General features: G+C 59.3%; 7 protein-coding genes across 7 annotated transcripts; 4 read left to right on the top strand and 3 right to left on the bottom strand.

Annotated features, from left to right (window-relative positions):
• Positions 1-379: 379 nt before the first annotated feature.
• On the top strand, positions 380-3,975 carry D7B24_001698 (uncharacterized protein; the record flags this gene model as incomplete). Its single annotated transcript, XM_028635920.1, has 3 exons — positions 380-397; positions 1,332-2,946; positions 2,996-3,975. The coding sequence occupies 3 exons, from the start codon at positions 380-382 to the stop codon at positions 3,973-3,975; spliced, it is 2,613 nt and encodes an 870-aa protein (XP_028491703.1).
• A 1,352-nt stretch (positions 3,976-5,327) lies between these two features.
• D7B24_001697 (uncharacterized protein) lies at positions 5,328-5,998 on the bottom strand (the record flags this gene model as incomplete). Its single annotated transcript, XM_028635919.1, has 3 exons — positions 5,328-5,557; positions 5,606-5,733; positions 5,916-5,998. 3 exons carry the CDS (start codon positions 5,996-5,998, stop codon positions 5,328-5,330), a joined length of 441 nt encoding a protein of 146 aa, XP_028491702.1.
• A 4,100-nt stretch (positions 5,999-10,098) lies between these two features.
• On the top strand, positions 10,099-12,753 carry GRTP1 (Growth hormone-regulated TBC protein 1; the record flags this gene model as incomplete). The annotated part of the gene is made up of 1 exon (XM_028635918.1): positions 10,099-12,753. One exon carries the CDS (start codon positions 10,099-10,101, stop codon positions 12,751-12,753), a length of 2,655 nt encoding a protein of 884 aa, XP_028491701.1.
• A 994-nt stretch (positions 12,754-13,747) lies between these two features.
• On the top strand, positions 13,748-16,044 carry IML2 (Mitochondrial outer membrane protein iml2; the record flags this gene model as incomplete). The annotated part of the gene is made up of 2 exons (XM_028635917.1): positions 13,748-15,723; positions 15,774-16,044. 2 exons carry the CDS (start codon positions 13,748-13,750, stop codon positions 16,042-16,044), a joined length of 2,247 nt encoding a protein of 748 aa, XP_028491700.1.
• A 195-nt stretch (positions 16,045-16,239) lies between these two features.
• Positions 16,240-18,447, bottom strand: BRF1 (transcription factor TFIIIB subunit brf1; the record flags this gene model as incomplete). Its single annotated transcript, XM_028635916.1, has 1 exon — positions 16,240-18,447. The coding sequence occupies one exon, from the start codon at positions 18,445-18,447 to the stop codon at positions 16,240-16,242; it is 2,208 nt and encodes a 735-aa protein (XP_028491699.1).
• Positions 18,448-19,408: 961 nt separating this feature from the next.
• On the top strand, positions 19,409-20,023 carry D7B24_001693 (uncharacterized protein; the record flags this gene model as incomplete). Its single annotated transcript, XM_028635915.1, has 2 exons — positions 19,409-19,481; positions 19,527-20,023. The coding sequence occupies 2 exons, from the start codon at positions 19,409-19,411 to the stop codon at positions 20,021-20,023; spliced, it is 570 nt and encodes a 189-aa protein (XP_028491698.1).
• Positions 20,024-20,840: 817 nt separating this feature from the next.
• D7B24_001692 (uncharacterized protein) lies at positions 20,841-21,770 on the bottom strand (the record flags this gene model as incomplete). Its single annotated transcript, XM_028635914.1, has 1 exon — positions 20,841-21,770. One exon carries the CDS (start codon positions 21,768-21,770, stop codon positions 20,841-20,843), a length of 930 nt encoding a protein of 309 aa, XP_028491697.1.
• Positions 21,771-23,512: the final 1,742 nt, after the last annotated feature.

Here is a 23,512-nt window from a genome sequence, read left to right as displayed (position 1 = left end):
TCGTGTCCGAGCACCAGGAACAAGTAGACGCACAAAAATGGAGCGTAGCGTCCAGCGTCCAGGGGTAATCTCCAGATCCCTGCGTCTGGTCAATGAGACAGGCCTAATGGCGGGCCCGAGCTATGCCTTGTTGAGAGGTCTAAGCGGGATTGAGTCGCCTGAAGAAGACTTGCGCACGCTGGCATCGTGAGAGAGACATCGTGAAGACAGACTCGTTGCCGGCTGCAACGACGTCTCGAACACCGACGGTAACGAGGATAGTGACAGACCATCGGAGCATGTCCCGTATAGAAAGCTTTCGATTAAGTGAAACCAAACAAGAGTGCGCCCACCCGCCAGAAGTAGCATAGATGGCGCTGCACCCAACGAGGAGGCCGCCATGCTGGCCTCCCGAATGGTAGGGTTACAATTAATTACAGCATCCGCTAATAGGGGCCCCGGTGACCCGACCAGGCTGCACAAATGCATGCGCCTTGGGGGGTTCCTGCACCTTCTGATGAGAAGCAGGTGCTTCTCTGCCTGCGCCTGCCAATCGACGAGGTCCCGTTCCTGGGATTGTCCCTCTCGAAGAATGGCCCTTGTTCCCATCCTGAGCAAAGCTTCTTCAACAATACATCCATCCGCGTCTGCCATCCATCTGTCTCTCCCCTCTGCTTTTTTTTTTCTTCTTCTTCGGTTCGTCCGCTGCGGCTGTGCGTGGCTCGAGCTCTCTGATCACGGCCTTTACTGCCCTCACCACCAGATCCAGCATTTTCGCCTCCCCTTAAAACAGAACCATCTCGGTGGCCACCGAACCCTCCCCCCTCCACCCCCTCGGAGTCTGCGCGCGCCCGGTCCTCGTCTGAACGTGCGACGCCAATTCTCTGCAGCTAGCACGAACAAAGGCGGCCACCAGAACTGCTACGCTGCTGCACTCCATCTGCACTCTGCAGGATCCCTACGCCCCCCTCCTGCGTGTTGTCTGTTCCTGCCGCCGTCTGAGGAACAACCCGCTGCATGACCAGAGACACCCACCGTCGGGCTCGTCCACCGAGACCAGCCTAATAAGACAAGCGGATCAACTGTGTCGCTTCAGATCGGCTCCTGCCCTCCGGCTGTTGCCGCTGTCGCCGTCGCCGTCGCTGCCGCTGCCAACGCTTGCTTCTGCTGCCATGTCTGACCTAAGGGACGCCGCTCCCCCCCCTATCCCTCAGCGTACCCGCCATCTCCACGTCCATCGCCATCGCGACCACGGCACCACCACCCCTCCGCCCCCGGGCACCACCACCAGCAGCAACAATAACAATCATACCGCCGCCTCCGACACGTATGTACGTCGCCGCTCGCTGCAGGGTCCTGCTCAGCCTGCCTCGCCTGAAGTCATCTCCTCTCTCATCACGAGCCTCTCCGTCATTTCCAAACCCGCCGACCGACACTTTGAGTCTCCGAAGCTGACCAGCCTCTCTCTCCCTTCCTCGCCCCGTCACGGCAGTCTCGTCAGCAACGGCAGCTTCGGCGTCGACTACGGCGCCTTCTCACAGCCCTCCCTAGGTGATCTTCGAGAGGAGACGGTATCCCTCGACGAGCTCGCCGCCAGCTCGCCCGTCATCCGAACCGCCAAACCGCCCTCCGGCTTCTCCCCACTCACCGCACCAAAGTCCCCCTCACGCGACTCTAGCGGCGGTTTCAAGTCCATCCTGCGAAACAGCTCACGCCCCTCCTCCCGGAGTTCCCTCGGTTCCCGCGATGATACCCAGAGCATAGGCAACCTCTCTGTCGAACGTGGTGTTGCCCCTGCCTCCGACTCGACCCGGAGCCGCTCCCGATCGCGTGACAGCTGGGGACGGAAACAGGGTAGGAGCCACAAAGGTCTCATGTACATGAGCTCCAAAGAGCGACTGCGAGAGAAAGAATACGAGAGAAAGCGCCTCAGCGGTGCTGCTCCTGCTAGCCGCGCCTCCTTTGACGATACCCCCTTGAGTACCGGCCTATCGCCTCGACCCGATCCCTTTCTCGCCGAGACACCCATCAGCGAGGAGCCACCGATACATTACGACCCGCCCACGAGGGAGCCTCCGCCACGGCCTGACCACGCACCCACGATGGACCCCCTACCAAGCCCGCGGCCCATCCCGACGCGGGACTCATCGCTACGCAAGACAGGACCCAACGCCAAGAGGTCTTCTGTCCGGAACTCCCGGTCGAAGCGAGACGGAGAGAGCAGCGCGATACCCGAGGATGACGAAGCTCGCAACAGCAACAGGCATTTGAAGGACCAGTCCTGGTATAACGAAGATGGAGAGTCGAGCAAGAAATCGGCCGACCTCGGCCGTAGCTCGCAGCGGTCGTCCGCAAACATGACCGCCACGGGGAACAGCCGTGCGGATGAGATTCACGTCACGAGTCCGCAGCCTCAGGACGATCTCGAGGACGGCGCGCCATTCCCTGCCGTCGCCCAAGGGCGGCGCCGTGACGAGCATAGCACAGACCGCAGCAGGAGGAAATCTGGCCGGCAGACGCCCGACGTCAACGAGGCCGTCCGATTAAAGCGCAGCAGCTCCAGGCTCAAGCGTCTATCGGCTCCCTTGAGTCCGCGATCAGAGGGCGGAAGCGGACGCAGCGACATTGCCTCGCCCGAGCCCGTAAATGCCATGCCTTCAGGGTACGAGCGCCCTCGAAGTGCTGACTCTGTCGACGATGCCGTCGAGTCCTACCTGTGCTCGCCGCGGTTGTCTCAGAAGATCAGGCATCCTCAGACTGGCCGTGTCATATCCTTTTCGGAAGTCGGCGACTCGGAGGGCTCGGCTGTGTTCTGTTGCGTCGGCATGGGCTTGACACGATACATCACAGCCTTTTACGACGAGCTGGCGCTGACACTCAAACTCCGCCTCATCACGCCCGACCGACCCGGCGTCGGTGACAGCGAGGCCTACGCAGACGGCACGGCGACGCCGCTCAGCTGGCCAGGTGCGTCTTCTCGTGATTGCCGTTCTACGGCTGCTAACATTGTGTACAGACGACGTCTACGCCATCTGCCAAGCCCTCAAGATTACCAAATTCTCCATCCTTGCCCATTCTGCCGGGGCCATCTATGCGCTGGCGACGGCCCTCCGCATGCCCCAGCACATCCGCGGTCGCATCCACCTCCTTGCGCCCTGGATCCCTCCTTCGCAGATGAATGTATTTGGCACATCGCAGACGCTGCCGCCCACCAACGCCATTCCTACTTCACAACGCATCCTCCGTGCTCTGCCGACACCGTTTTTGAAAGCCGCCAACAGCTCATTCATGTCGGCCACGAGCAGCTCCATCACGAGCTCACTACCCAAGAACTCGAATCGCCGAAGCAAACGCAAGTCAACCAACACGACCGGCCGCGATACGCCAGCGGCGCGGCGCGATATCACGCCGAGCATGGACAAGGAAAACCTCGGCCAGACCGGCTATGGCAAGGGCGGCATTGACATGGAATCTTCATTGGGACCCGAGAGCATGGACCGTCTACGCGCACCGCCTTCGGGTCAGTACGGAGCCGGCTCGTCAGCTCCCTTGGATCCCGAGAGCGCCATGCTGGCCGCCGCCGCAGACGCCATGGCAGACAAGGAACGCCAGCTCACATACGACACGAGGTTGACGCATGCCATTTGGGATCTCGCAACAACAGGCGCCAATCCGGCCGTGGACCTTCTCGTCTGCCTCGAACGGAGGCACACAATCGGCTTCCGCTACGTGGATATTACGCGACCTGTTGTCATCCACCATGGCAGCCGGGATACGCGCGTTCCTGTCGACAACGTTAAGTGGCTGGGCAAAACTATGCGGCGATGTGAGGTACGCGTGCTTGAAGGCGAAGGCCACGGCCTGATGGCGAGTGCCGGTGTCATGGGTTCGGTGCTCATGGAAATTAGCAAGGAGTGGGATGACTGGATGAAGGTGACTGGGAACGGGGGCAAGAAGGAGGAGAGGGGCCGTCGAGGGACACTCGGAAGGTCATAGATCTGAGATCGGCGTTGCGTGGTGATATCGGCTCCATTTGGGGAGCCCGAGACGAGAGGGTGTTGGCTGTCACGACTTGTATCATTATCAGGCAGCATTGAGGATCACAGCGGGTGATCTACCACTGCGACTACATTCAGTAAAGTAATGTGTTAATCTTATGCAGAGTTGCAGTGTGGTCCCATGACTGAAATTTGTGCTTGATACTTGATCATCGTGGCTGAATGAATACCTCGTTGGTTTTTTGGTCTTCAACTTCGTCGATCATAATGGCGTTTTTCTACCAAATCTTCGTTCCCAGCCGCCAGCATGTTGACCTTCGACCTATTAATATGTAAACTTTATGCGCAAGATCATGGATATTTCATTTGCATAGCATCGGCATGCAAACGACACTCTCGCAAGCTGGCGGCTGTCTAGAAAGGATTCCCACTATCAGCTTCTGTTCGCTTGAAGCTCGACTAAAGTCCCGGCGCCTTGTCGCGGCGTCCATATTTGACCACTCGAATTCACAAACATCGCCGTCGTTGCAAGGCATATATATTGCTTAAAACGAATGCCAATGAAAATAGGACCATTGAGAAGAAGAGCGTTTGCCTTGCGACGCAGTTTGTGATGCCGAGTCTGTTTCAATACGTACCGTCATTCGTCGTCATCACAAGATATTCGACCGCTACTGAGTCAATTCTGTAAAATCTCAGGTAGCGTTTCGCGAGAAATTCAGTCCAAGGTGTACTCGGGAGGTCATCTTGCTCATCCTGTTCGTGAAAGACACCTATTGTGTACGGCTCGGCCAGCAATGCGAGGCGCGTACATCGTCTGCGAGGCGTGCATGAACCACAAGAAGCATCCTCTCAACAGGCGACAAGCTTCCACCGACAGACTTCACTCCGAGTCCAGTCCTGAATCAGTAGGCGACCATCACAGCTTCCATGATGCTTCTGCCTCGGTCGTCTGCACTGACTGCAAAGCAGCACTGAGCCGCAGCCGAGGCCAGGCGCCTGCGGGCTCGGATGGAGGCGCGTGGGTCGGAGAATGGCCCGCAGGTCAGGCGAGATGCTACGATTGGAGAGACGAGCGAAAGGGGCAACGACGCGACTGCAGGTCGACGATGGGATCGGCCAGATCCTCACGGATGCATCGTCACGTCTCGCACGATTGAAAGGGTCACGGCCTAAAGAGGCGGTACATCATGGGATTGCCAGGATGCGAATGCAACGGAGCGTAGGGATGTTTGTTGGGAGCTAGCTAAACAGAATCACTTGCGCCGGATAACCTTCCGCATGCACCCCAACGCCTCAAGGGGAAACGAAAAGAAGCATGCAGCCTCGCGGGCAAGCAATGCGCGCGCATCACTCCTTGTCATCGCCATCTGCCGCGACGGCCTTGGCGTCGCCGTTAGCCTCGGGAGCAGCATCGGTCGCTTTGACCGTCTTGTCAGGCACATCGGCAGCGGCCTCCTTGATGCCGTTCAATGCATCGTCGGCATCGGCCTCCTCGTCTTCGGCGTCGCCCTCCTCCTCCTCCTCAGCATCCTCATCCTTCTCAACAGCATCTGTCTTTTGCCGTTTGGCAGGTGGGGCTTGATGTGGTCAGCAGAGAAAGAAAGCACGGGCTAGGGAAGACTTACCATCGGCGCCGTTCTTTGTTTCGGGTTCATCCTCTTCGCCCTCGGGATCTTCGTCATCCTCCTCCTCCTCCTCTTCCTCCTCCTCGGACCCTTCACCGCCTCCGGCTTCGTCGTCGGTACTCTGGTACCTGGTATGGTCAGTAAGGATTTCAAGCATGCGCCATGGTTGGACCTCGAAGGCATGTCTGGCGCAGAATGAAAAGTTCGTAGCAGCTTCGCAAAGCCTGGCGCAAACATGGAGATTTTGCGCAGACGGATAACCAAAGCCGAACACAACGGGCTCAGGGGACCGGGCTGGTAGGTGACTTACTCTTCCTCCTCCTCGCCATCGTCATCTTCAGGGAGGGAAACGAGCTCCTCCTCCTCCTCCTGCTTTCTCTTACGGGTGGACATTGTGTCTATCGAGTTTGTAGGGTTTCAATTGATGGGAAAGTCTCAGGGTGGGCGAGCACAAGGTGGGCAGATCGAGGTATAGTAGAAGAGAAGAAAGAAGAGAAGGAAAGCTGGAGGAGGGGAAGAGGAGGTAATGGGGGAGGGAGGGGGATGGCCGGCGGTGGCAGCGAGAGCAGAACAGGCTGTTGCGTTGCTGACGGGACGGGGAGCTCTCTGGAGCAGGAACAGGAGCAGCTCCAGCTGGACCTGGGGGGACTGGAACGACCAGAGCTGGGGGAGCTGCCGGACTTGTCGCACCCACCGAAGGCGCGGATGGACGGGAGAGCGGGTGGGCAAAGAGAGCCCAGCCAGGCACCGGTACGGGTACTTTGCGGCAACAGGTCCCTCACGCAAACAGCTTTGGTACGTCAGCCCGGAAGAGGTACATCGCTCCCGGTACTGGCGCTGGCCGTCGAGGGGAGGCTGGGGGAGAGAGGGAGGGGGGCACCTCAGTCGGCTTGGAGCTTCGAGTGAGCTCCCCCCCTCTCGCGCAATGGATCTGGGCAGACGGACAAAGCTGGAGCAAGGGCCCGAGGAGGAGTGACAGGATTGGCCGATCTGGTTGGTCAGACCAAGGAGCTCGGTCCTCCACTACACACCGTCACCATCCCTGTGCAGGCCACGAGCGACTGCGTCTTGCACAGAGAGAGCGTACTTGGTATGTCCTGGTGGGCGCCAGGCGACGTTCTCATGGCGGCCATGGTGGCTTCTGTTGTCTTCCGAGTCACCAGTCGGTCCATTCCCGGTTGATGATCGAACCTGTGGAAACCAATGGCCGCCATCCAGTTCGGTTCGGCGTGAGCCTGCGGCGTGCGCCCACGTCCTGCGCCCACGACCTGCGACTTTGGTTCGCAGCAGAAGGGCTTTTCACTCTGGCTGCTGATCAGCACGCTATAGGCCAAACGAAGCTGGTACTTACGCTGCTCTGGTGGGCGGCAGGAAGAGCAGCCTGGAGACTTGGGCAACGTCATCAAGGTCCGTGGCAATGACCCGCCTGGGCTCCCGCGTCCGTTTTCGTCTTTCGTCATTCTTGCGTCGATTCGATCGCTAGTCACGTGAGCGAACTGTTATCCGGAGATTCTCCATACGGATGGCTGACTGATCGAGTCGGGGGGTCCAAGCTTTGGCGACTGAATTGTGGTCGATGGAATGACGCTTGTGTGAGTTAGGCTTTCCGACCCTGGCCTGCTGTTCGGAGTGACCGCAGAGAAGATGCGAATTTCCGGGTGGCCTCCCTGGCTAGGTAACCTGGTGGAGGGGCTTTCGAACAAAGGCGCTCGAATATCCGGAGGGGGGCCGTGAGACAGGTTTGTTTTGATCGTGAGATGAGGTGTCGAGTGGTAGAATGAATGGGGCCTTTTCATAATTGCATTACTATGCGTCACGGCTGTCTCCGCAGACCATGCCGCCTAGAACGAGGGCCACTTCTCGATGCTGACCCCGAATTGCTCGCTTACACGTGACATGTCGCCGTTCAGAGCACTTGTGCTGCCAGGAAAGCCCAGTCGCGAGAGCTTGCGATGCAGGGAGGTGGTCGCCGGCGGTCGACGCAGGGCACAGGGTGTCAAGGTTGGTGCCCGCAGGCTAGTTGCAATAGCGCGGCGGCGTGGAATGCAATTGGGAAGCCTGGGGAAGCCTCGATGATATCGACGGACTCGTGAATGACAGCTGCCACGCACAGGGCGACACCTTTTTTCTGGTTGAGATCATCGTCAACACCTAAAGCTGAAACAACTGATGCGAGACGACCGCACGTCATGAACCCTTTTGATTTCAGTCGTGCCAACGCGCTGGAGATTCTGCCGGGCCAGATGATGTGACACGTCAGGTAGACTGGCGGAGGTGCCATCCCGTTAACCGGCCGGCCATCGATCCCTTCCTGGTTGGGGTAGCATTTCGTGGGCAGGCCAGGGTGGGCGGACCTCATCAGAGTTGACTCGCGAGCATTGTCGGATAGAGAGGTTGAGCTCGTCCCTTGGTTGCTGGGTGGTATTTGGGCTTTGGAAAACATGGACGACGCGTCGTTGCAGTGCCCAACTAGCGAGGTCCAAGTTGCATCGGCCTTGGCTCCTTCTCTCTCTGCATCTTTGTCGGGCATTGGGCGTTCGAGGAGGAATGGGGAGGGGGACGAGGAAGGAAGCATGCATGCACTTCGGGAGCGCCTGCATTGGCGGATTGTACTATGAGTTAGGGGAGGCAATAGGGAAACAGGCAGCTGGGAGAGCGCCGGGCGAAACCCACCGCAAAGGAAGGCGCCCTCCTCAGTAAACAAAACAACTGTCGCGATCTCCCGGAAACAAATCAATACCAAGGCACGCGGCTGGCCCCATAAACTGGAGTCTGGTAGATTTTCGTCTCATGCGAGAAAGACTTTAACATTCGCCCGCTCGGTCACCAGCCCGTGAACCGCTGCCACAAAAGACGAGATTGCGACCCGGGTGCCAGCAATAAGGGAACCATCCCTAAATGGGCATGGTTCAGGCACCAAAACGCCTTGAATGGTACGGCCCCCCTGGCGGTCCCAGCGGCGCGGACAGCGGCCGGGGCCCGAGCCACCTGTGGGCTTTTCACGATGGGTGTGAGAGAGCGGCTGGGTGACCTGTGAGAAAATGCCCTTGTGGCTGGCTTCAGGCTGCCCTTGGGCGCGTCACCAGGAGGCTCCAGGGCTCCAAGCACTGGAAATGGAAGTGCAGGCAACGCAATCTCCACAGGGCACCCCACCTAACCGTTAGACTAGGGGTCGAGTTACGCTGCAGGGGCATTTGCCTGGATGGAATGATCTGTGACAAAAGGAAGGAAGAAGGGGGGGGGGGACCTGACCGGGGCGAACTGGCCAGGTGCACCCGCCGGGAGTGATGAAATTTCCATTCGATACTCATCTCCCATGAGCAGGAAGGAAGCAAGGACGGGCACGATCTGACAGGCAGGTACGGTAATAGGGTCTGGGATGGGCAGCGACATCATTGCTTCCCATGTTCCCATCCTTTTTTTCATCAGTCCAACGACCTGCTGCCGTACTTGTTTCCACCCGCACCTCTCCGTCCGTTCCCTCAAACAAAACGCAATCGCGACTCACTCGCCATTCCAGTGCTTCCTTTTCGTCTGTACCTTTTCCCTCTTCAGCTCGATCGCTGCATCTAATGACACCGTCTCCTTCGCCACACACGATTTATCAACCTCAGCTGTCAGACACGCACAAGCCCAGAACCTGACCTTGTCCACCTACCACATTGATCACCGTCGTGGCAGAGGCTTCGAGCTCAGACATCCGTCGAGAGCCTAACCTTCTTAGCCAGCGCCGGCCGACCTCGAACCTCCACTGGCCGCCGCTTGACGCACTTTTGCTTCTCAGACACGCAGCGACCTGACTCTCGATTCGTGCCGCGCCGTTTCAACGAGGGCCACCACCATCAACATCCATTTTCTTTTCGGACACCACCTTTTTTTTTTCTCCTTTCGAGCGACCTGGCCCGTCTTCCTGTTGCTCTCCTGCTTCGATCGAGCCCTTCGAATTCCCTCTCGCCCTCGGGGAATCACGACACTGAGCTCTTATTGTGCTGCGCCAGATGCTGTGACCGATCTAGCCTCGCCTGAGCCCACATTGTGCACCGTACCAATCTGCAAGGGAAACGCTGCAATCAACAACCGAGGCGGACTCGCTTGCGCCAGAGTATCGACCAGCCCTCGGCAGAGAGATCTCTCTGTGTCAATGTCCACTTGGACGACTTGCTACATGTGCCGCCATGCTGCACACGTTCCTGACAACCACACCTGTTTCGCTGCCGCCTGTATGAGCCAGATGTAACTGACTCTGTTCCGCGCCCACCCCATCGTCCCACCCCCGGTCCCACGTCCCGTGGCGATCATTCTGGTTTCATACCCCAACAGGCGAGCCCGTCAACACCACGACGAGCCAAAAAAGAAATCATACAACCCCATCGACGCGTCCGAGCCCTCCCCCCGGCCGTGCATTCCTTAGAGAGACCCAGCTCCCCCTCCACCCTCTCTCTCTCTCTTTTTCGCGTCCGCCGCTGCCATATCAACGCCTGGGTCCGTCCGTCATGACTCCCACGGCTGTGGCAGCGGATTCTCGCGAGTTCGACCACCACGATCAACACCGCGACCACGGCGTCGCCACCGACGGCGACATGGACCCTTCTGTCGAACGCCAGAAGAGCGTCAAGAACCGCCAATTCAATATTTATGCTTCTCGAGCTCGCAGTCCGAGCCCCGGCGCCCACCACAACCCGAAACCCAATCCACCAACCTCTGACAAGTACGAATCCGAGCACCCCTCGCCAGACGAAGCTCCCCAGCTGCCTCCCCTTCCGATCTCCCCCAGGTGGGACTCACTCGCCAACAACAATAGCAGTTTTTTCCTGCAAAAATCAAACACTGCTCTCGCCGTGTCACCACCAGATCCCCCGCCTTCCGATTCCCTTGCCGAACGGCTCGAGTCCGGCCGCCACACGCCAACCAATGACTTTACCCACCAGCCGCTAGTTTCTCCAATCTCTGAGCCCGAGCCACGAATCTCGACAGACACCGTGCAGAGCCAGAACTTTTCTCGTCCGAGGAAACTCAGTCTCAAACAACCGACCCTCGACTCGGCCAAACCCCGACAAACGCTCTTCCCTTCACCATTCGCCCCTCCGCCCGACCTTCTGCCCGAGCTCGCCTCTCCCCGCGACGGGCGTTCCAGAGGCCAGTCCAACGCCTCCACAAAAACCTCGTCCACCTTTTCGTCCGTTCCCCTACCTCCTGGCAGCGATATCTACGACCCCGGCCGCTCGAGACTGCGGCATGCCACGACGGCCCCGGCGGCAGTGAGGCCCGCTCCATCCTTTACCCAAAACCGCATCGACAGCGTGGGATCCGGCTACACCCGCGACATGGCCCCGTGGATCAGCGCTGACGAGTCAAGATCAAGTTACAGATCCCAACTGACAGCATCAAGCGCCCAGGGCACCTGGATGACGGAGAGGAGCAGCATCCTGACACGAGACAGCTCCGTACCATCCGTGTACGCAGGCCCTGACGAGCCCAGCCTCGAGGACGTCATGGGCATGTACGAAAAGGGTTTTCACGACGACTCGAGCCCAGAAGACGTTGACGATATGCATTTTCACGACAAGAGAAACGACGGGGCCATGAACAGGAGGAACACACGGATCCTCGAGGCTCTTGAGAAGTCGTTGCCCGCGCCCCCGACATCGGGTCTCGGGATGGGCCCCCTGGTCCGGGAATCGACCGAGATGTTCCGCGGCGAGGAGCCGCCGCTTGCTCTGCCCAAATCATCGACATTTGGGGACTTTAACAAGCGACACGAGAACGAGAAGCGGGACTCAGCCAAGTCTCTTCACGAGTCGCCACCCTCACGGCAGAGCCCAGTCCCGATTGAACATGAAGATCCCGAGTCCAGGGACAGATATGGCTTCCGCAAAGCCAACCAGTACGTCACGCGAGAGCAGTACGACACGTGGAACACGGGCTACGTCGAGTACCTCGCCCGCCGACGGAAGAAGTGGGTTGCCTACCACAAAGAGATGGGTCTGTTGACGGACAAACCCGATCGGTTCCCTCCACCCGCGAGCACCAAGACGAAACGATTTGTCCGCAAGGGCATCCCACCCGACTGGCGAGGCGCCGCCTGGTTCTATTACGCCGGGGGGCCTGCCATCTTGGCCGAGTATTCTGGCGTCTACGACGAGCTTCTTACGAAGCAGGTCAGCGCTGTCGATGCCGAGGCCATCGAGCGTGATCTCCACCGCACTTTCCCCGACAATATCAAGTTTAAGCCCAACAATCTCTCGAACAACACGGACTCATCGCGAAGCAGCAACCAGACAACATCGGAAACGGCTTCGAGCGGCGGCGAGGACGGCGAGCCGCGCATGATTTCCTCTCTGCGGCGGGTCCTCCGCGCTTTTGCCATTCAGAACCCTCTCATCGGATACTGCCAGAGCCTCAACTTTTTGGCCGGCTTGCTGCTGCTGTTTCTCGAGACGGAGGAGCAAGCCTTCTGGCTGTTGAACGTCATCACGCGGGTATACCTTCCCGGCACGCATGCAATGAGCCTCGAGGGCTCCAAAGTGGATCTCGGCGTGCTCATGGGCGCCATCCGCGAGTCCATGCCGGCGGTCTGGGCCAAGATTGGCGATGAGATGGACGGAGACCCAAACGAGTCGCGGCCGACGACGAGTGGAGCTTCAGCCGCGAAGAAGGCCAGGTCGAGGCGCAAGCACATGGCCAACAAGTCCGTCTCGACAGACAGGCTGCCGCCCATCACGCTGTGCATGACGGCATGGTTCATGAGCTGCTTCATCGGGACGCTACCGATCGAGACGACGCTGCGGGTATGGGATGTCTTCTTTCTCGAGAGCTCCAAGACACTCTTTCGCGTGGCTTTGACCATTTTCAAGCTCGGCGAGGCGGAGATCAAGGCCATTGCCGATCCGATGGAGATGTTTTCTGTGGTGCAGGCGATGCCGCGACGGCTCATTGACGCCAACGCACTTATGGAATCTTGCTACAAGCGACGCAACGCCTTTGGACATCTCAACCAGGAAACCATTGACGCGTTGCGACAGGAGAGGCGGGACAAGACGCAGCTTGACCGGGACAAGCTGGCGGGCCACGTTACGGACGGCGAATCAAAGGTGCGACGCAAGAATACGCTTTTTGGGCGGCGACCCAAGCGGGACGCAAGCGCATAGGCTTGCTTTGCCGAGTGGAACAAGACATGTAATGAACGCTACGGCATAGAGACGACTCGTTTGCATACGATGGCATGGTGTTTTGGTGTTGCATTTAAGCCCGGAGGAGGGAACGGGGCGGGAAAAGGATGCATCTTGTTTCTTTTGTCTTTTCAGGTCATGGGTCAGGTGTCACATGGTCACGCCCGATAGATACGCAACTGGTAGCATTTGCAAATGACATGAGGTTTGCCGTGGCCGCTGTTTCGCCTCCTCTTGTCTGGGATCTGCAACAAGCTCGCTTTCGTTTGTCCACCCGGAAAGGCCGGAGCCGCGCCCCGGAGTTAGCATCGGACAATGCAGGCAACCCACCAGCAGCACACGACGACCCGGACGGCAAGAGGGACCCGACTGGCAGTCAGGCACTGCACTGCTTATTGTCCGGTCGCTGCTGCGCCTCCCATGTGGGTTTCGCGGTGGGAGTTCTCCGAGGACGTGTGCGTGCCTTGCGTGCCTACGCCTGCCTGCCTACCTTACCTTACCTAGGTACCTTACCTAGGTACCTACCTAGGTACCTACGTACGTCGAGACTGACTGAGCCGCAGCGGAAGGTACGTAACTTCAGTAAGCACGCTCGACGACGTCCCAATCTTTGTCTGTCCACACCTCGTTCGTCTCCCGTCATTCCACACTTCGAGGCATTTATTTACTGGAGGCATTGACATCTCCATCGCCGTGTTTTCTTCTCAGTTGGGCAGCGTTGCAGCACTCATCATTGGCCTGCCTTGGTGGTACTCGTCATCTACGTCAGCATTCAGCCTCAAATCGACCAGGCTAGACATTGTCCGCTCGAAAGGGCAGCTACCAGACAGTACTTAGTCTCTCGTCACCGGCTCCTCAATCCTCGACTGTATCGAATGCCAATTGAAGCTGCTCACTGGCGTGATTCACGCCTTCCGGCTCTTTTTCACCTCTTTCTTTTCTCTCACGGCTCCTCGGCACGCCACCCACCACCATGAGCAGGCTGACCTCGTGGTTCCGGCCCTCGGGTGCGGCAACACCAAACAGCACCCCCGATGGCGCCTCAAACCCCAGCACAGACCAGGATGTCGAAAAGATGTTTCGTGCGACGGACAAGATGCTCATCATGGAGGATGCTCTCGCCGCGGCAGGTCTCATGATGAACGATGACATTGACGGTGCCGTCGAGGCTCTCGGCAAGAATGACTCGGTATTTCACCTGCTCGGTCTCGGCGTCACGCGTTTCATGCGATCGGTGCTCGGCTTTGAAAAGGACGTCATGGCCGAGGCGTCCTCGACCCTCGCCGAGTGCGAGACGCGCGCCTGGAGCGACATGAAGACGGCCCAGCGCAAGGCTGAGAAGCACAGCACCGTCTACCCGCCCGGGACAGAGTACTCACTCGTCGTCGCGCAGAGCCAGCTCATGTCGGCCGTCGTGTCCGTGCTGCACGAGAGCTTGACGGAGGGCCTCAAAGGTTTCTACAAGCTGAGGAAGGCCTACGTCAGTCTCGACGCCATCATCCAGGCCGAGGACAAGGTTCTGGGGACTTCAACGCGCCAAGTGCCTCCTCTGGAGAAGACGGCCACCAACGAGCACATGCCCGGCAGCTTTGACGATGACGAGTTTGTCGATCTGGGCGCTGCCGCCGACGACAGTGACGAGTTTGTCGACGCCAAGGAGACGCCGGGGCAGTCTGGTGCGCAGACGCCGGCGGACCTCGAGAGGGACTTGCAGAAGCTCCAAGTGCAGGATGGCAAGACACAAGCCCCGGTCACGAAGCCTCTGGACAGGCCCTTGCAAGACGAGTCTTTAGAAAAGCTTCCTCGGGACGATAAATCGCAGACGACCACCCCGGACGCCGGCGACGCTGCCCTCCTGACGAATCCTCTCGACATTTTTATTCACTCGGGCGCCAGCATGTGCTTTGGCCTGCTCCTCATCATTCTCAGCATGGTACCCCCGGCAATGTCCCGTCTGCTTTCCATCATTGGCTTCCGTGGCGACCGTGCCCGTGGCGTGCGTATGCTTTGGAGCGCCACCCGCTTCCGCAACGTCAACGGCGCCGTCTCGGGCCTCGTGCTGCTTGGCTACTACAACGGCCTGCTCGGACAAGCCGATATCCTGCCTTCAGCCTCTGATGGGGCGTTTTTCAAGGGCAAGAGCGATGGCCGCGAAAAGGACGTCATTGGGATTCCCCGCGAGAGGTGTGCCGATTTGCTCGCCGACATGCGCATCCGCTATCCCGAGTCTCGACTGTGGCGGCTGGAGGAGGCGCGCGGCCTCTCGCAAGATCGCCGTTTGCGCGAGGCCCTCAAGGTGCTGTCGACGGGAGAGGAGGCCAAGATGCGCCAAGTCGCTGCGTTGAACGCCTTTGAGATGGGCCTCACCGCCCTGTTTGCCGGTGACTGGGTGCTCACGCGCGACACCTTTCTGCGATGCCTCGAGCTCAACGACTGGAGCCACTGCCTCTACTACTACATTGCCGGATGTGCCGAGCTCGAAAGATACCGTGACGCCGTCCATGAAGGAAACGACGAGCATGAGATTCGCCGCCGCAAGAAGAAGACGGAGGAGCTGTGGCGCAAGGCCCCCTCGGTGGCCGGCCGCAAGAAGTTCATGGCCAAGCCGCTGCCGTTTGACCTCTTTGTCCAGCGCAAAGTCGCCAAGCTGGAAGAGCGCGCCAAGGAGATGGGTGCCGATCTCGCCGACGCCGCTGCCAGCAGTCCCGCCTGGGAAATGGCCGCGCTGTGGTGCGGTATGAAGAGGATGAATCACGAGGAGCTGCGGCAGGCCGTGGCAGGCCTCGCTTGGGAGAGGTGCACCGCGAGCGAGGCTGGACTTGCCACGTTGAAAGAGACGCCGGATGAAGTCGCCGTGCGCGCCGTGACGCTCGCTGGTGCGCTGCGATCTCTGGGCCGGCTTGACGAGGCGAGGGCGCTGCTCAAGGCGGATGCCCTGTCGCAGGACCGGTAAGTTGTGTTTTGCTTCTTGTTGAACGTTTACTGACCGGCCGGTAAAGGAACCTCGTCAAGGGACCCCTCAAGGACGACTATGCGCTGCCCGGGGCACACTATGAGCTCGCCGTCATCGCGTGGCTCGAAGCCTGCCAGGGTGATGCGGCTGCCGCGGAGGCCGAAGAGAGGGCGCGTCGGACCGCCAAGGTTAAGGAGTGTCAGGAACATCTCGACGTCGTCATTGCGTGGGAGGCCTTTGTCTTTGATGCGCGCCTGGGCATGCGGGTGCAGACAGGGCTCGAGACGCTCAAGTGGTTCCGCGAGAGGATGGGATAGCGTTCAGCAAGCAACAAGGGAGCATGGGAAAAGGATCAAAATAAGTCAGCTGACCAGGCCGAAGCCTGGATGTGGGCGTTTGCAGCCCGGGTATCTACCGTACAATCCTACGTAACGCCGCGTCCGTCTAACGAGCACATCCAGCGGGGCAATCCACGACCTTTTTTTTTTTTTTTTTTCTTTTTTTTTGGTGTGTTACTCGTCATTCTCCGGCTGGTCGTATTCGTCGTCGTAGTTCTCCTCGTACTCGTTGTAGTCCTCGTCGTATTCTTCGCCGTACTCTTCGCCCTCGCCACCTCCTTCGCCCTCGCCGACAGCCTCTTCGTCGTCGTCGTCGTCCTCCTCCTCCTCTGGCTCAATCTCCCGGTCGCGGAACGCATCACCAAGCACGCTGTTGGCCTGGCTTGTTTGCCCGCTGGCCGTGCCCGTGGCCGTGCCGGGCCCGCCGCCTGGGCCGCTGTTGAGGAGACTCGAAATGGCATCGTAGTTGAGACGCTTCGACATGCCGTGGTGCTTCATGACGTTCTGGGCAGCCTCGATCGGGGTGCTGGCGGGCGACGTCTGGGCCTCGCCGAGACGCGGCTTGTTGCGCTTGCGGGGCCGCTTGGGCTTGCCGGCCTCGAGCTTCCTGTCAAACTCGCGCTGCTGGTTCTTGCGCAGCCAGTCCTGGTTCTCGTTGACCCACACAATCTCCTTGAGCTTGACCTCCTCGGGCGACAGCAGCGCGTTCATGACCTCGACGTCGTCGGCAAACTCGTCCTCGAGGACCTCGGGCGCCATCGAGACGGTCTTGCTGGGCTCGTACTGCAGCGCCCAGTCGGCGTGGAGGCGTGCGCGCTGCTCGGCGCTGGCGTAGGCTGCGGCGTGCTGCATCGTCTCGGGGTCGTTCATGATTTCCGAGATCTGCTCCTCCATATTCTCCTCGTCGTCCACCCACTCCTCGTTGATCGGCAGCGGGTGTTTTGGCGGCCGGCCTTTGGCGTTGCCGGCGACACCGCGAGCCTTGCTCTTGTCGTCGCCAAACGCATCCACGAGCGCCGGAAAGTTGCTCTCGTCCTCGCCGTCGAGCTGCCCATTGAGGACCCTGTCTTCAGCCGATGTCGGCTCGGGCGGCGGCACGGGCGGGATGAGATAGCCGTCCTTGTCGCGGAGGTAGGAGGCGCTCGGGCACGGCACCGATGACAGGTCGGGCCCCGTTCGGATCGGCGGTGGCGCTGGAGACTCGAGTACGCTGCCGTCGCGGTCTGAACCGTCGTCGCCGGTGGTGCGCTTGCGCTTGCGTCGCTTCTCCTCGATCCTCTTCTTGTACTCGTCCGAGTGCCGGTAGAAGGAAGGCGGGTCATGCGAAGGGGGTCCCGCGCTCTCCCAATCCTTGGTGAGAAAGTCGTCAATGGTCAGCTGACTGGCAGCCGTCTCGTTGAACTCCTTCATGCGCTCCTGAATCGTATGGCTCGTGACCTTGACAATGTAGACGACCTCGCGCATGGTACGGCGGAAGTTGTTCATGCGCGCGGCCATCAATAGGCAGGCACCGCAGATACCTGACGGTCGGCGACCCATGATGATCCAGTCCCTGCGCATCGATGTGATGAGGCGAACGGCATCCTCGGCGACCTTGTCGGTCTGCGGTCCAAAGTCGAGCTTGGTCGCCAGCCGGTGAATGATGTCTTCGGGGAAAATGGTGCAGGCGAGACTGCCAATGGGCACCTTGTTGACGAGCGCCTTGAAGCAGCGGCCGAGACGAAAGACGTTGAGCCGCGTCAGGTCGGCGAGATCGAGCATCATGACAAACTGCGTCTCGCGCTCGTTGCCCTCGACCCTCTCCTGCGACCGAAAGGCGTAGTAGATGCAGGCGGCGCAGACCATCTGAAGGGTGCGGCCCTGGGTGAAGCCCTGGCCCATGGCGAGCTTAAACGTGGCGACGGCCTTGTCGACAATGTGCGGGCGGGGATTGCCAGCGAGACGCCAGACGTAGCCGTGGATGAGGTTCTTGGCGTCAATGATGGTCTTGTCGCGCTGGCTCGAGCCGGCACCGCGACCTCCGGGGCCAAACGTCCGCGCACCGCCCTGGTCGGCCGAGATGTAGCTGCCCTGCACCATGGCAGCACCGGAGGACGTCTCGCCGAACTGGACCTCGGCGACAATGTTGCTCTCCTCAGCGATGCGACCACACCCGTGGCAGATGCCGTCGACGACTTTGGGGTTCGTGCAGTGCTTGTTGGGACACTTGGGCCCGCTCGAGGACACCATGGCCGACGCGCGTTTGTTCGCTGCGGCGGCGGCGGCGGCATCCTTGGCTGCCTTGAGTCGGGTCGCCTCGTCGCGCTGCACGCGAGCCATCGTCTCAGCGAGACCACGGGGCCGCTGGAACGGTTTGGTGGGCTTCCTGGCGGGAGGCGCCATTTTGAAGGCGTTGGAGGTGCCTCCGTGGGCTTTACTTTGATGTTTGGAGAATGAAGAGAGGTATATCGATGAGTTTGCGTTGACCTGTCAGGGAATCTGGCCGTATTCGCCCCCGTTCCTTCCAAGGCAGGCAGTTGCGGGGCGCTCGCCAGAACCGACGATCCTGACTAGTCGAAGAGCAACCAGAGTTCTCGGTCTGCGCGAGCTGAAAGCTGAAAGCAATGCCTTCTGTTGACATGGAGCAGGGCAGCTGCTCAAGGTCGCGGTTGAGGTTGAGTCGAGGTGAGGTTGGAGGTGGGCCAGCTCTGTGTGGCGGAAGCCCCAGTGGAATTTTCGCAGCGGGGTGGGCGACGAAATTTTGGTCGAGAGGGCAAGCGCGAGCATCCACGATGGGGATGAGTCAGCCATGATGGAGGCATCGCGTTCGAGCCCGGATGGGATGAACGACACTGCACTTTGCTGCTGCCTGCCGAGGATTGACACGCATGTTCTACAAGGACGATCAATGCAACTCCATCGTCGTTCTTCATACGGATTACTAAATTACAGTAATTTCCATCGAGAAGCCTTGCTCATCAGGGCAGCTCCGCTCGACCGCCGATGCCCGACAGCCCAAAGCGGTATCACCGCCCCCCTCCCTCAGTGCCATCGACGGCTGACGGTTCCCTGGGCCGGATGCCGCTGACTGTCATGGCGTCGGAGTCGGGGCGATCGCTCATTGTGATGAGTCTCATGCGGGGCATCGAGTAACTCGTTCCCCTCATGCGGGGCACCGTACGCCCTTGTGCTCGGGCGCACGCCGTGGTGTCATGGGTGGATTCGCAGCATATAAGTCGGCGCAGTCCTGGGCCGAGTCAACTCTGGGCCGAGTCAACGTCATCTGTCAGACGTGCTTCAGATTTAACGCGCTCATTCCTCCCTGAACTTACACGCTCGACACCCCAATTTCAACCTCGCCACCATGTCCTTCAAACTCGAGGCCGGCCCCGGCACGGATGTCTGGAAGAAGCACCCGTCCTGGGACGTCTACAATGGTAAGCACATTGTCAGATGCCGCCGCGAACCCTACTGACGAGCAGTCCCCACGCACGCCCTCCCCAAAAAGCCGCTGACGTCCTTCCGCTCGGCGCGCCTGACGTTCAGCGCCAAGTGGACTGAGCAATACGACCAGGCCGGCATCCTCTTCACGCTCGAGCCGCGGAACGCCTCGGACGAGAAACAGAGGAGATGGGTCAAGACGGGCCTCGAGTACTACAACGGCACCCCGCAGCTGAGCACCGTCGCCTGCGATCGTTACGCCGACTGGAGCATCACGCCGCTGTCTGCCGTTGGACCCACAGACGGCCCCCTGGATTTCGTCGTCGAGCGGAACGAGAGCGAGCACGGCACGAGCATCTGGATCTACTACGCACCACCGGGAGGCAAGGAGCGCGTGGCTCTGCGCGAGGTCGGCTGGTTCTTTGCTGACGGCGCCGACTGGGACCTCGAGGTTGCCGCTTTCGCTGCGCGGCCGGCCGAGAAGACGGACGGCAAGCTGGAGGTGGAGTTTTCCGGGTTTGAGGCCAAGTGGGAATAGGCGGAGGAGACAGACAGCAGTTGATCACGAAAACCAGGACATCACGAGCAACATCAAGTGAGGCGGCCGAATTTCTCATTATCTCGCCCTGATGAGGGCTCAAGCCAGCCGGGGCGTCAGCGTTCCACTAGGGAGCCGCATCGCGCCCAAAATCATCAAGATCATCATCTCCTCCAATGTGACAAAGGAGACCGCTGCTATATCGCAAAGCGGGTGTGCCAAGTACAGGCCGAGTGCCCGCCATCTCTTTCCGTGAAGAACAAAAGAAAACATGCCAGTCTGCTATCTTCAGAGATGCCGGGCTTCTATCCGCAGCGGGGGGTTCGTCCAAGCGCCCCCCTTGCCGCTGCAGGAGAATGGAGAGAGTTGGGATGAGTCGTTCATCCGTATATGCCCGAACGACGGCAAGTGAGTGGCAATTTGTCAGTTCCGTTTTTTTTGGGTACTTTTTGTGGTTGATTGCCGTGTTCGGCATGCAGCAGCAAACCCATTCGTAGTCGTGTTCCTTACCTGGGAAGCCCCGAGGAGGCAGAATTCCATGGTAAGGCAAGCCACTGCCCCAAATTCAAACGCCCCAGAAAACTGAGTACCCATGAAACAGGAACGGGGAGGCTTTGTGTCTAGGTCCCTCGCTCCCATGTGTCAGAACAATGGACGGCCCCCGAATGGATCGCCAATCTGACATGGGGGCCACAGAAGGAAGAACGCCAAAACGCCTGCCACCATTCCGCTTTACGTCCCGGGGTATCACAATTTAGGGACAGTCCGAAGCATGGCTCGAAAAACACAGAAAACACACACGTAGCAGAGAACACACTTAGACAGTCTTGGGTGAACGGGCGTTGCTCACGTCAATGACGTCGTCCAGGTGGTTGCACATGGCGACGAATAGGTCGAAAAAGAGTTTGCTGCCGCCGCGCTCCATCTCGGCCTGCATGGTCCCGCTCCTCTTGAATGTCTTGCGACACCGGATGATCAGGGCGAGGTAGTGAGCGCGCAGTCGCGAGTCCGAGTCGGGCGTGTGGGCGTAGGCGTACTGGGCGGAGCGCAAGATCGTGCCGACATCAATGCCGGACTGGAGACCTTGCTTGCGCAGGGCCAGCCTCTTGAGCTCCTCGAGCCCGTACCGCTCCGCAGAACAGTAGACGGCCGTGTCGCGGAGGAGGTGCTGCCCGTACGCTGCCACGTAGACGGTGGCGTCGGATTGTGGCCCCATGGCGGGGCTTGCCGCCGAAGCGGAACTGGCGGCGGCGCGGCCGCCTCCGGGGGTATATGTGTCGACGTAGGGCGAGGTCTGCGGTGTTCCCCGTACGGTGTTCTCGAGCTCCCAAGAGTTGCGGTGCTTGTTGTGCCTGAGGCACGGGTAGTAGTCACCCTTGTAGAGGTACTCGAGAACGGCGGAGAAGACCTCGGGTTCTTCGTCGGGAAGGGATATTCTCTTGCTCTGCGCGTCGAAAAAGTGGCTGTCGCGGCACGCCGATTCGAAAAACGGCGCTTGGCGTAGCACGTCCTCGTGCGCTGCAAATAGCCGCCCCTCACGCCCGACCGTCAGGGTGACGATGGGGGCGGGGGCCAAAGAGGTGCTCTTGACCGCCGGTGCTGGCACCGGCTTGGCCTGAGTCTCCTCGGTGAGCGACCGTTGCAGTCTCGACAGCTTCTGGGGATCCCGGACTGAGTTGTTCTTCTTGAGGCGCGCAGCCTTGTCGACTCGGCTGGGGTCTTGCGACCTGAACGAGCGCTTGAACATGGTTGCTGTTGCGAAGAAGAAAAAGGTTGGCGAGTGCTCGGGATTATCGAAAGACGGTATGTCGTTGATCGTACTTGTAGAGAGCGACGAAAAGAGCGGCGAGAAGAGATTCGGAGAGGGAGGGGGGAGAGAGAGAAAACGCACGAACAAATGATTGACGGAGGGCCCGGGTGGAAAATATCTCAGAGAAGGACGTGTAAACGAGCGGACTAGGAGATATCCCAGGTGTGACTTTGCGACCCAGTTTGCTGTGGTGAAGAGGGGGGGAGGGGGGAAACCAAACACAAGTCCGTGATGGCGGGGGCTGCCCGTGTTATTTATCTAGTGCTGCCTTGTGAGGGCGGGGGAGGGGCCACGCCAGGCCAGGGGCAGGCACGGGCACTAACAGGGGCCCCGGTGGCTGGGCGTGCTCCGCGTCAACAACAAAACACCACTGGCTCGGGTTGTACCACCGTGACAATCTGCACAGCCCGTCCTCGACCATCCAGTCAGCGAACGCAACATGCTTTCATCGATTGGGCATTGGCGGCGGTCAGAGAGCCCAATGGCACTCGTGACTCGGCTTGGTCATCGAGGACACCCGGCTCAGGCAGCAGTCGAGCTGAAGCGCCCGACGAGGGTTCTAGGCCAAGGGATCAGCAAGGACGTGCCAGCATAGCACTACACAGCACTACACAGCACTACACAGCACTGCACAGCACGACAGCGCAGCACGACACATCAGACAGCTGCCGAAATCCCGTGGACGTTCACGTGATCGTCCACAGCCTGACTTCGTCACTGTTGACCACGATTACCCCGCTTGTGTCGTGTACTCGCAGGCAAATGCTGAACAAGCAAAATGTCTGATGAGGTCTCAAGACTTTGGCTTCACTCGCCCGGACCCCATTGGGCGGGCAATCCCGATTGTCAACGAGTGCTCTGCTGAATACTTCGACGGGGGTCTTACCGGCTCCAAACCATGTCTCGAGCACGGGCTTCGGGGCCATCCGCAGTCAACATGGGGCGACGAGGATCACGGGACAGCTGCCGACAGCAGCGCCGAGTTACTTCGGGCTTCACTTCGGAACTGCAGTTGGGCCTAGGCTGTCAAAGAAAAGCAATGTCACCGCTACCCAACAGTTACCACTTTTGACCGCGTGACCGCCTGGCTGACGGCTTCCCCAAGGCCAGAACGCGGACGTACGGATCGAATGCCAACGACATTGGTGCGATGTGGTGCAAGAAATCAGAATAGCGTCTCGCAACTTCGTCAACAAGCTGGAGGGAAATACAGAAGTGAGGAAAAGATTAATGTCGTGACTCATGCTCGGAGCAGCATCATTGTGAAGGTAGGGGTGCTTGAGGATGTCGTTTGCGTATTTCTGGTGGTTTCACGCACAGTCGCCGACCGGACGTAGATAGTGTACAACCTTGCAGCTATAGCATCCTGTCATCTTAACAAGACGAGGCTAAGAACAAAGTCTGGGTAATATCCACGCATGTTCGATCAAACCGCGATGTAGCTATGCATGCACCTGTATCACCTTCAAGAGGTTTGTGGCATAGAAGCAACGATGAATTAACGAAGGGCTTATGACGCTCAGGGCAGATTGTCACAGGAATCTCCTCGAATTGGGTTGTCGAAAACCATTTACTTCTATCATCAACAGACAGCGAGTTGGAATGATGGATACGACTGTTGACCAGCGTATCCGTGAATGTTTGGGTTTGTTCCTTGGTGACGTCTCTACTGCAAGAAC

This window comes from Verticillium nonalfalfae, assembly GCF_003724135.2.
Source record: "Verticillium nonalfalfae strain VnAa140/NRRL 66861 chromosome Unknown scaffold_136, whole genome shotgun sequence".
Taxonomy (NCBI): Eukaryota; Fungi; Ascomycota; class Sordariomycetes; order Glomerellales; family Plectosphaerellaceae; genus Verticillium; species Verticillium nonalfalfae.
This window is presented reverse-complemented; position numbering and strand designations above follow the sequence as displayed.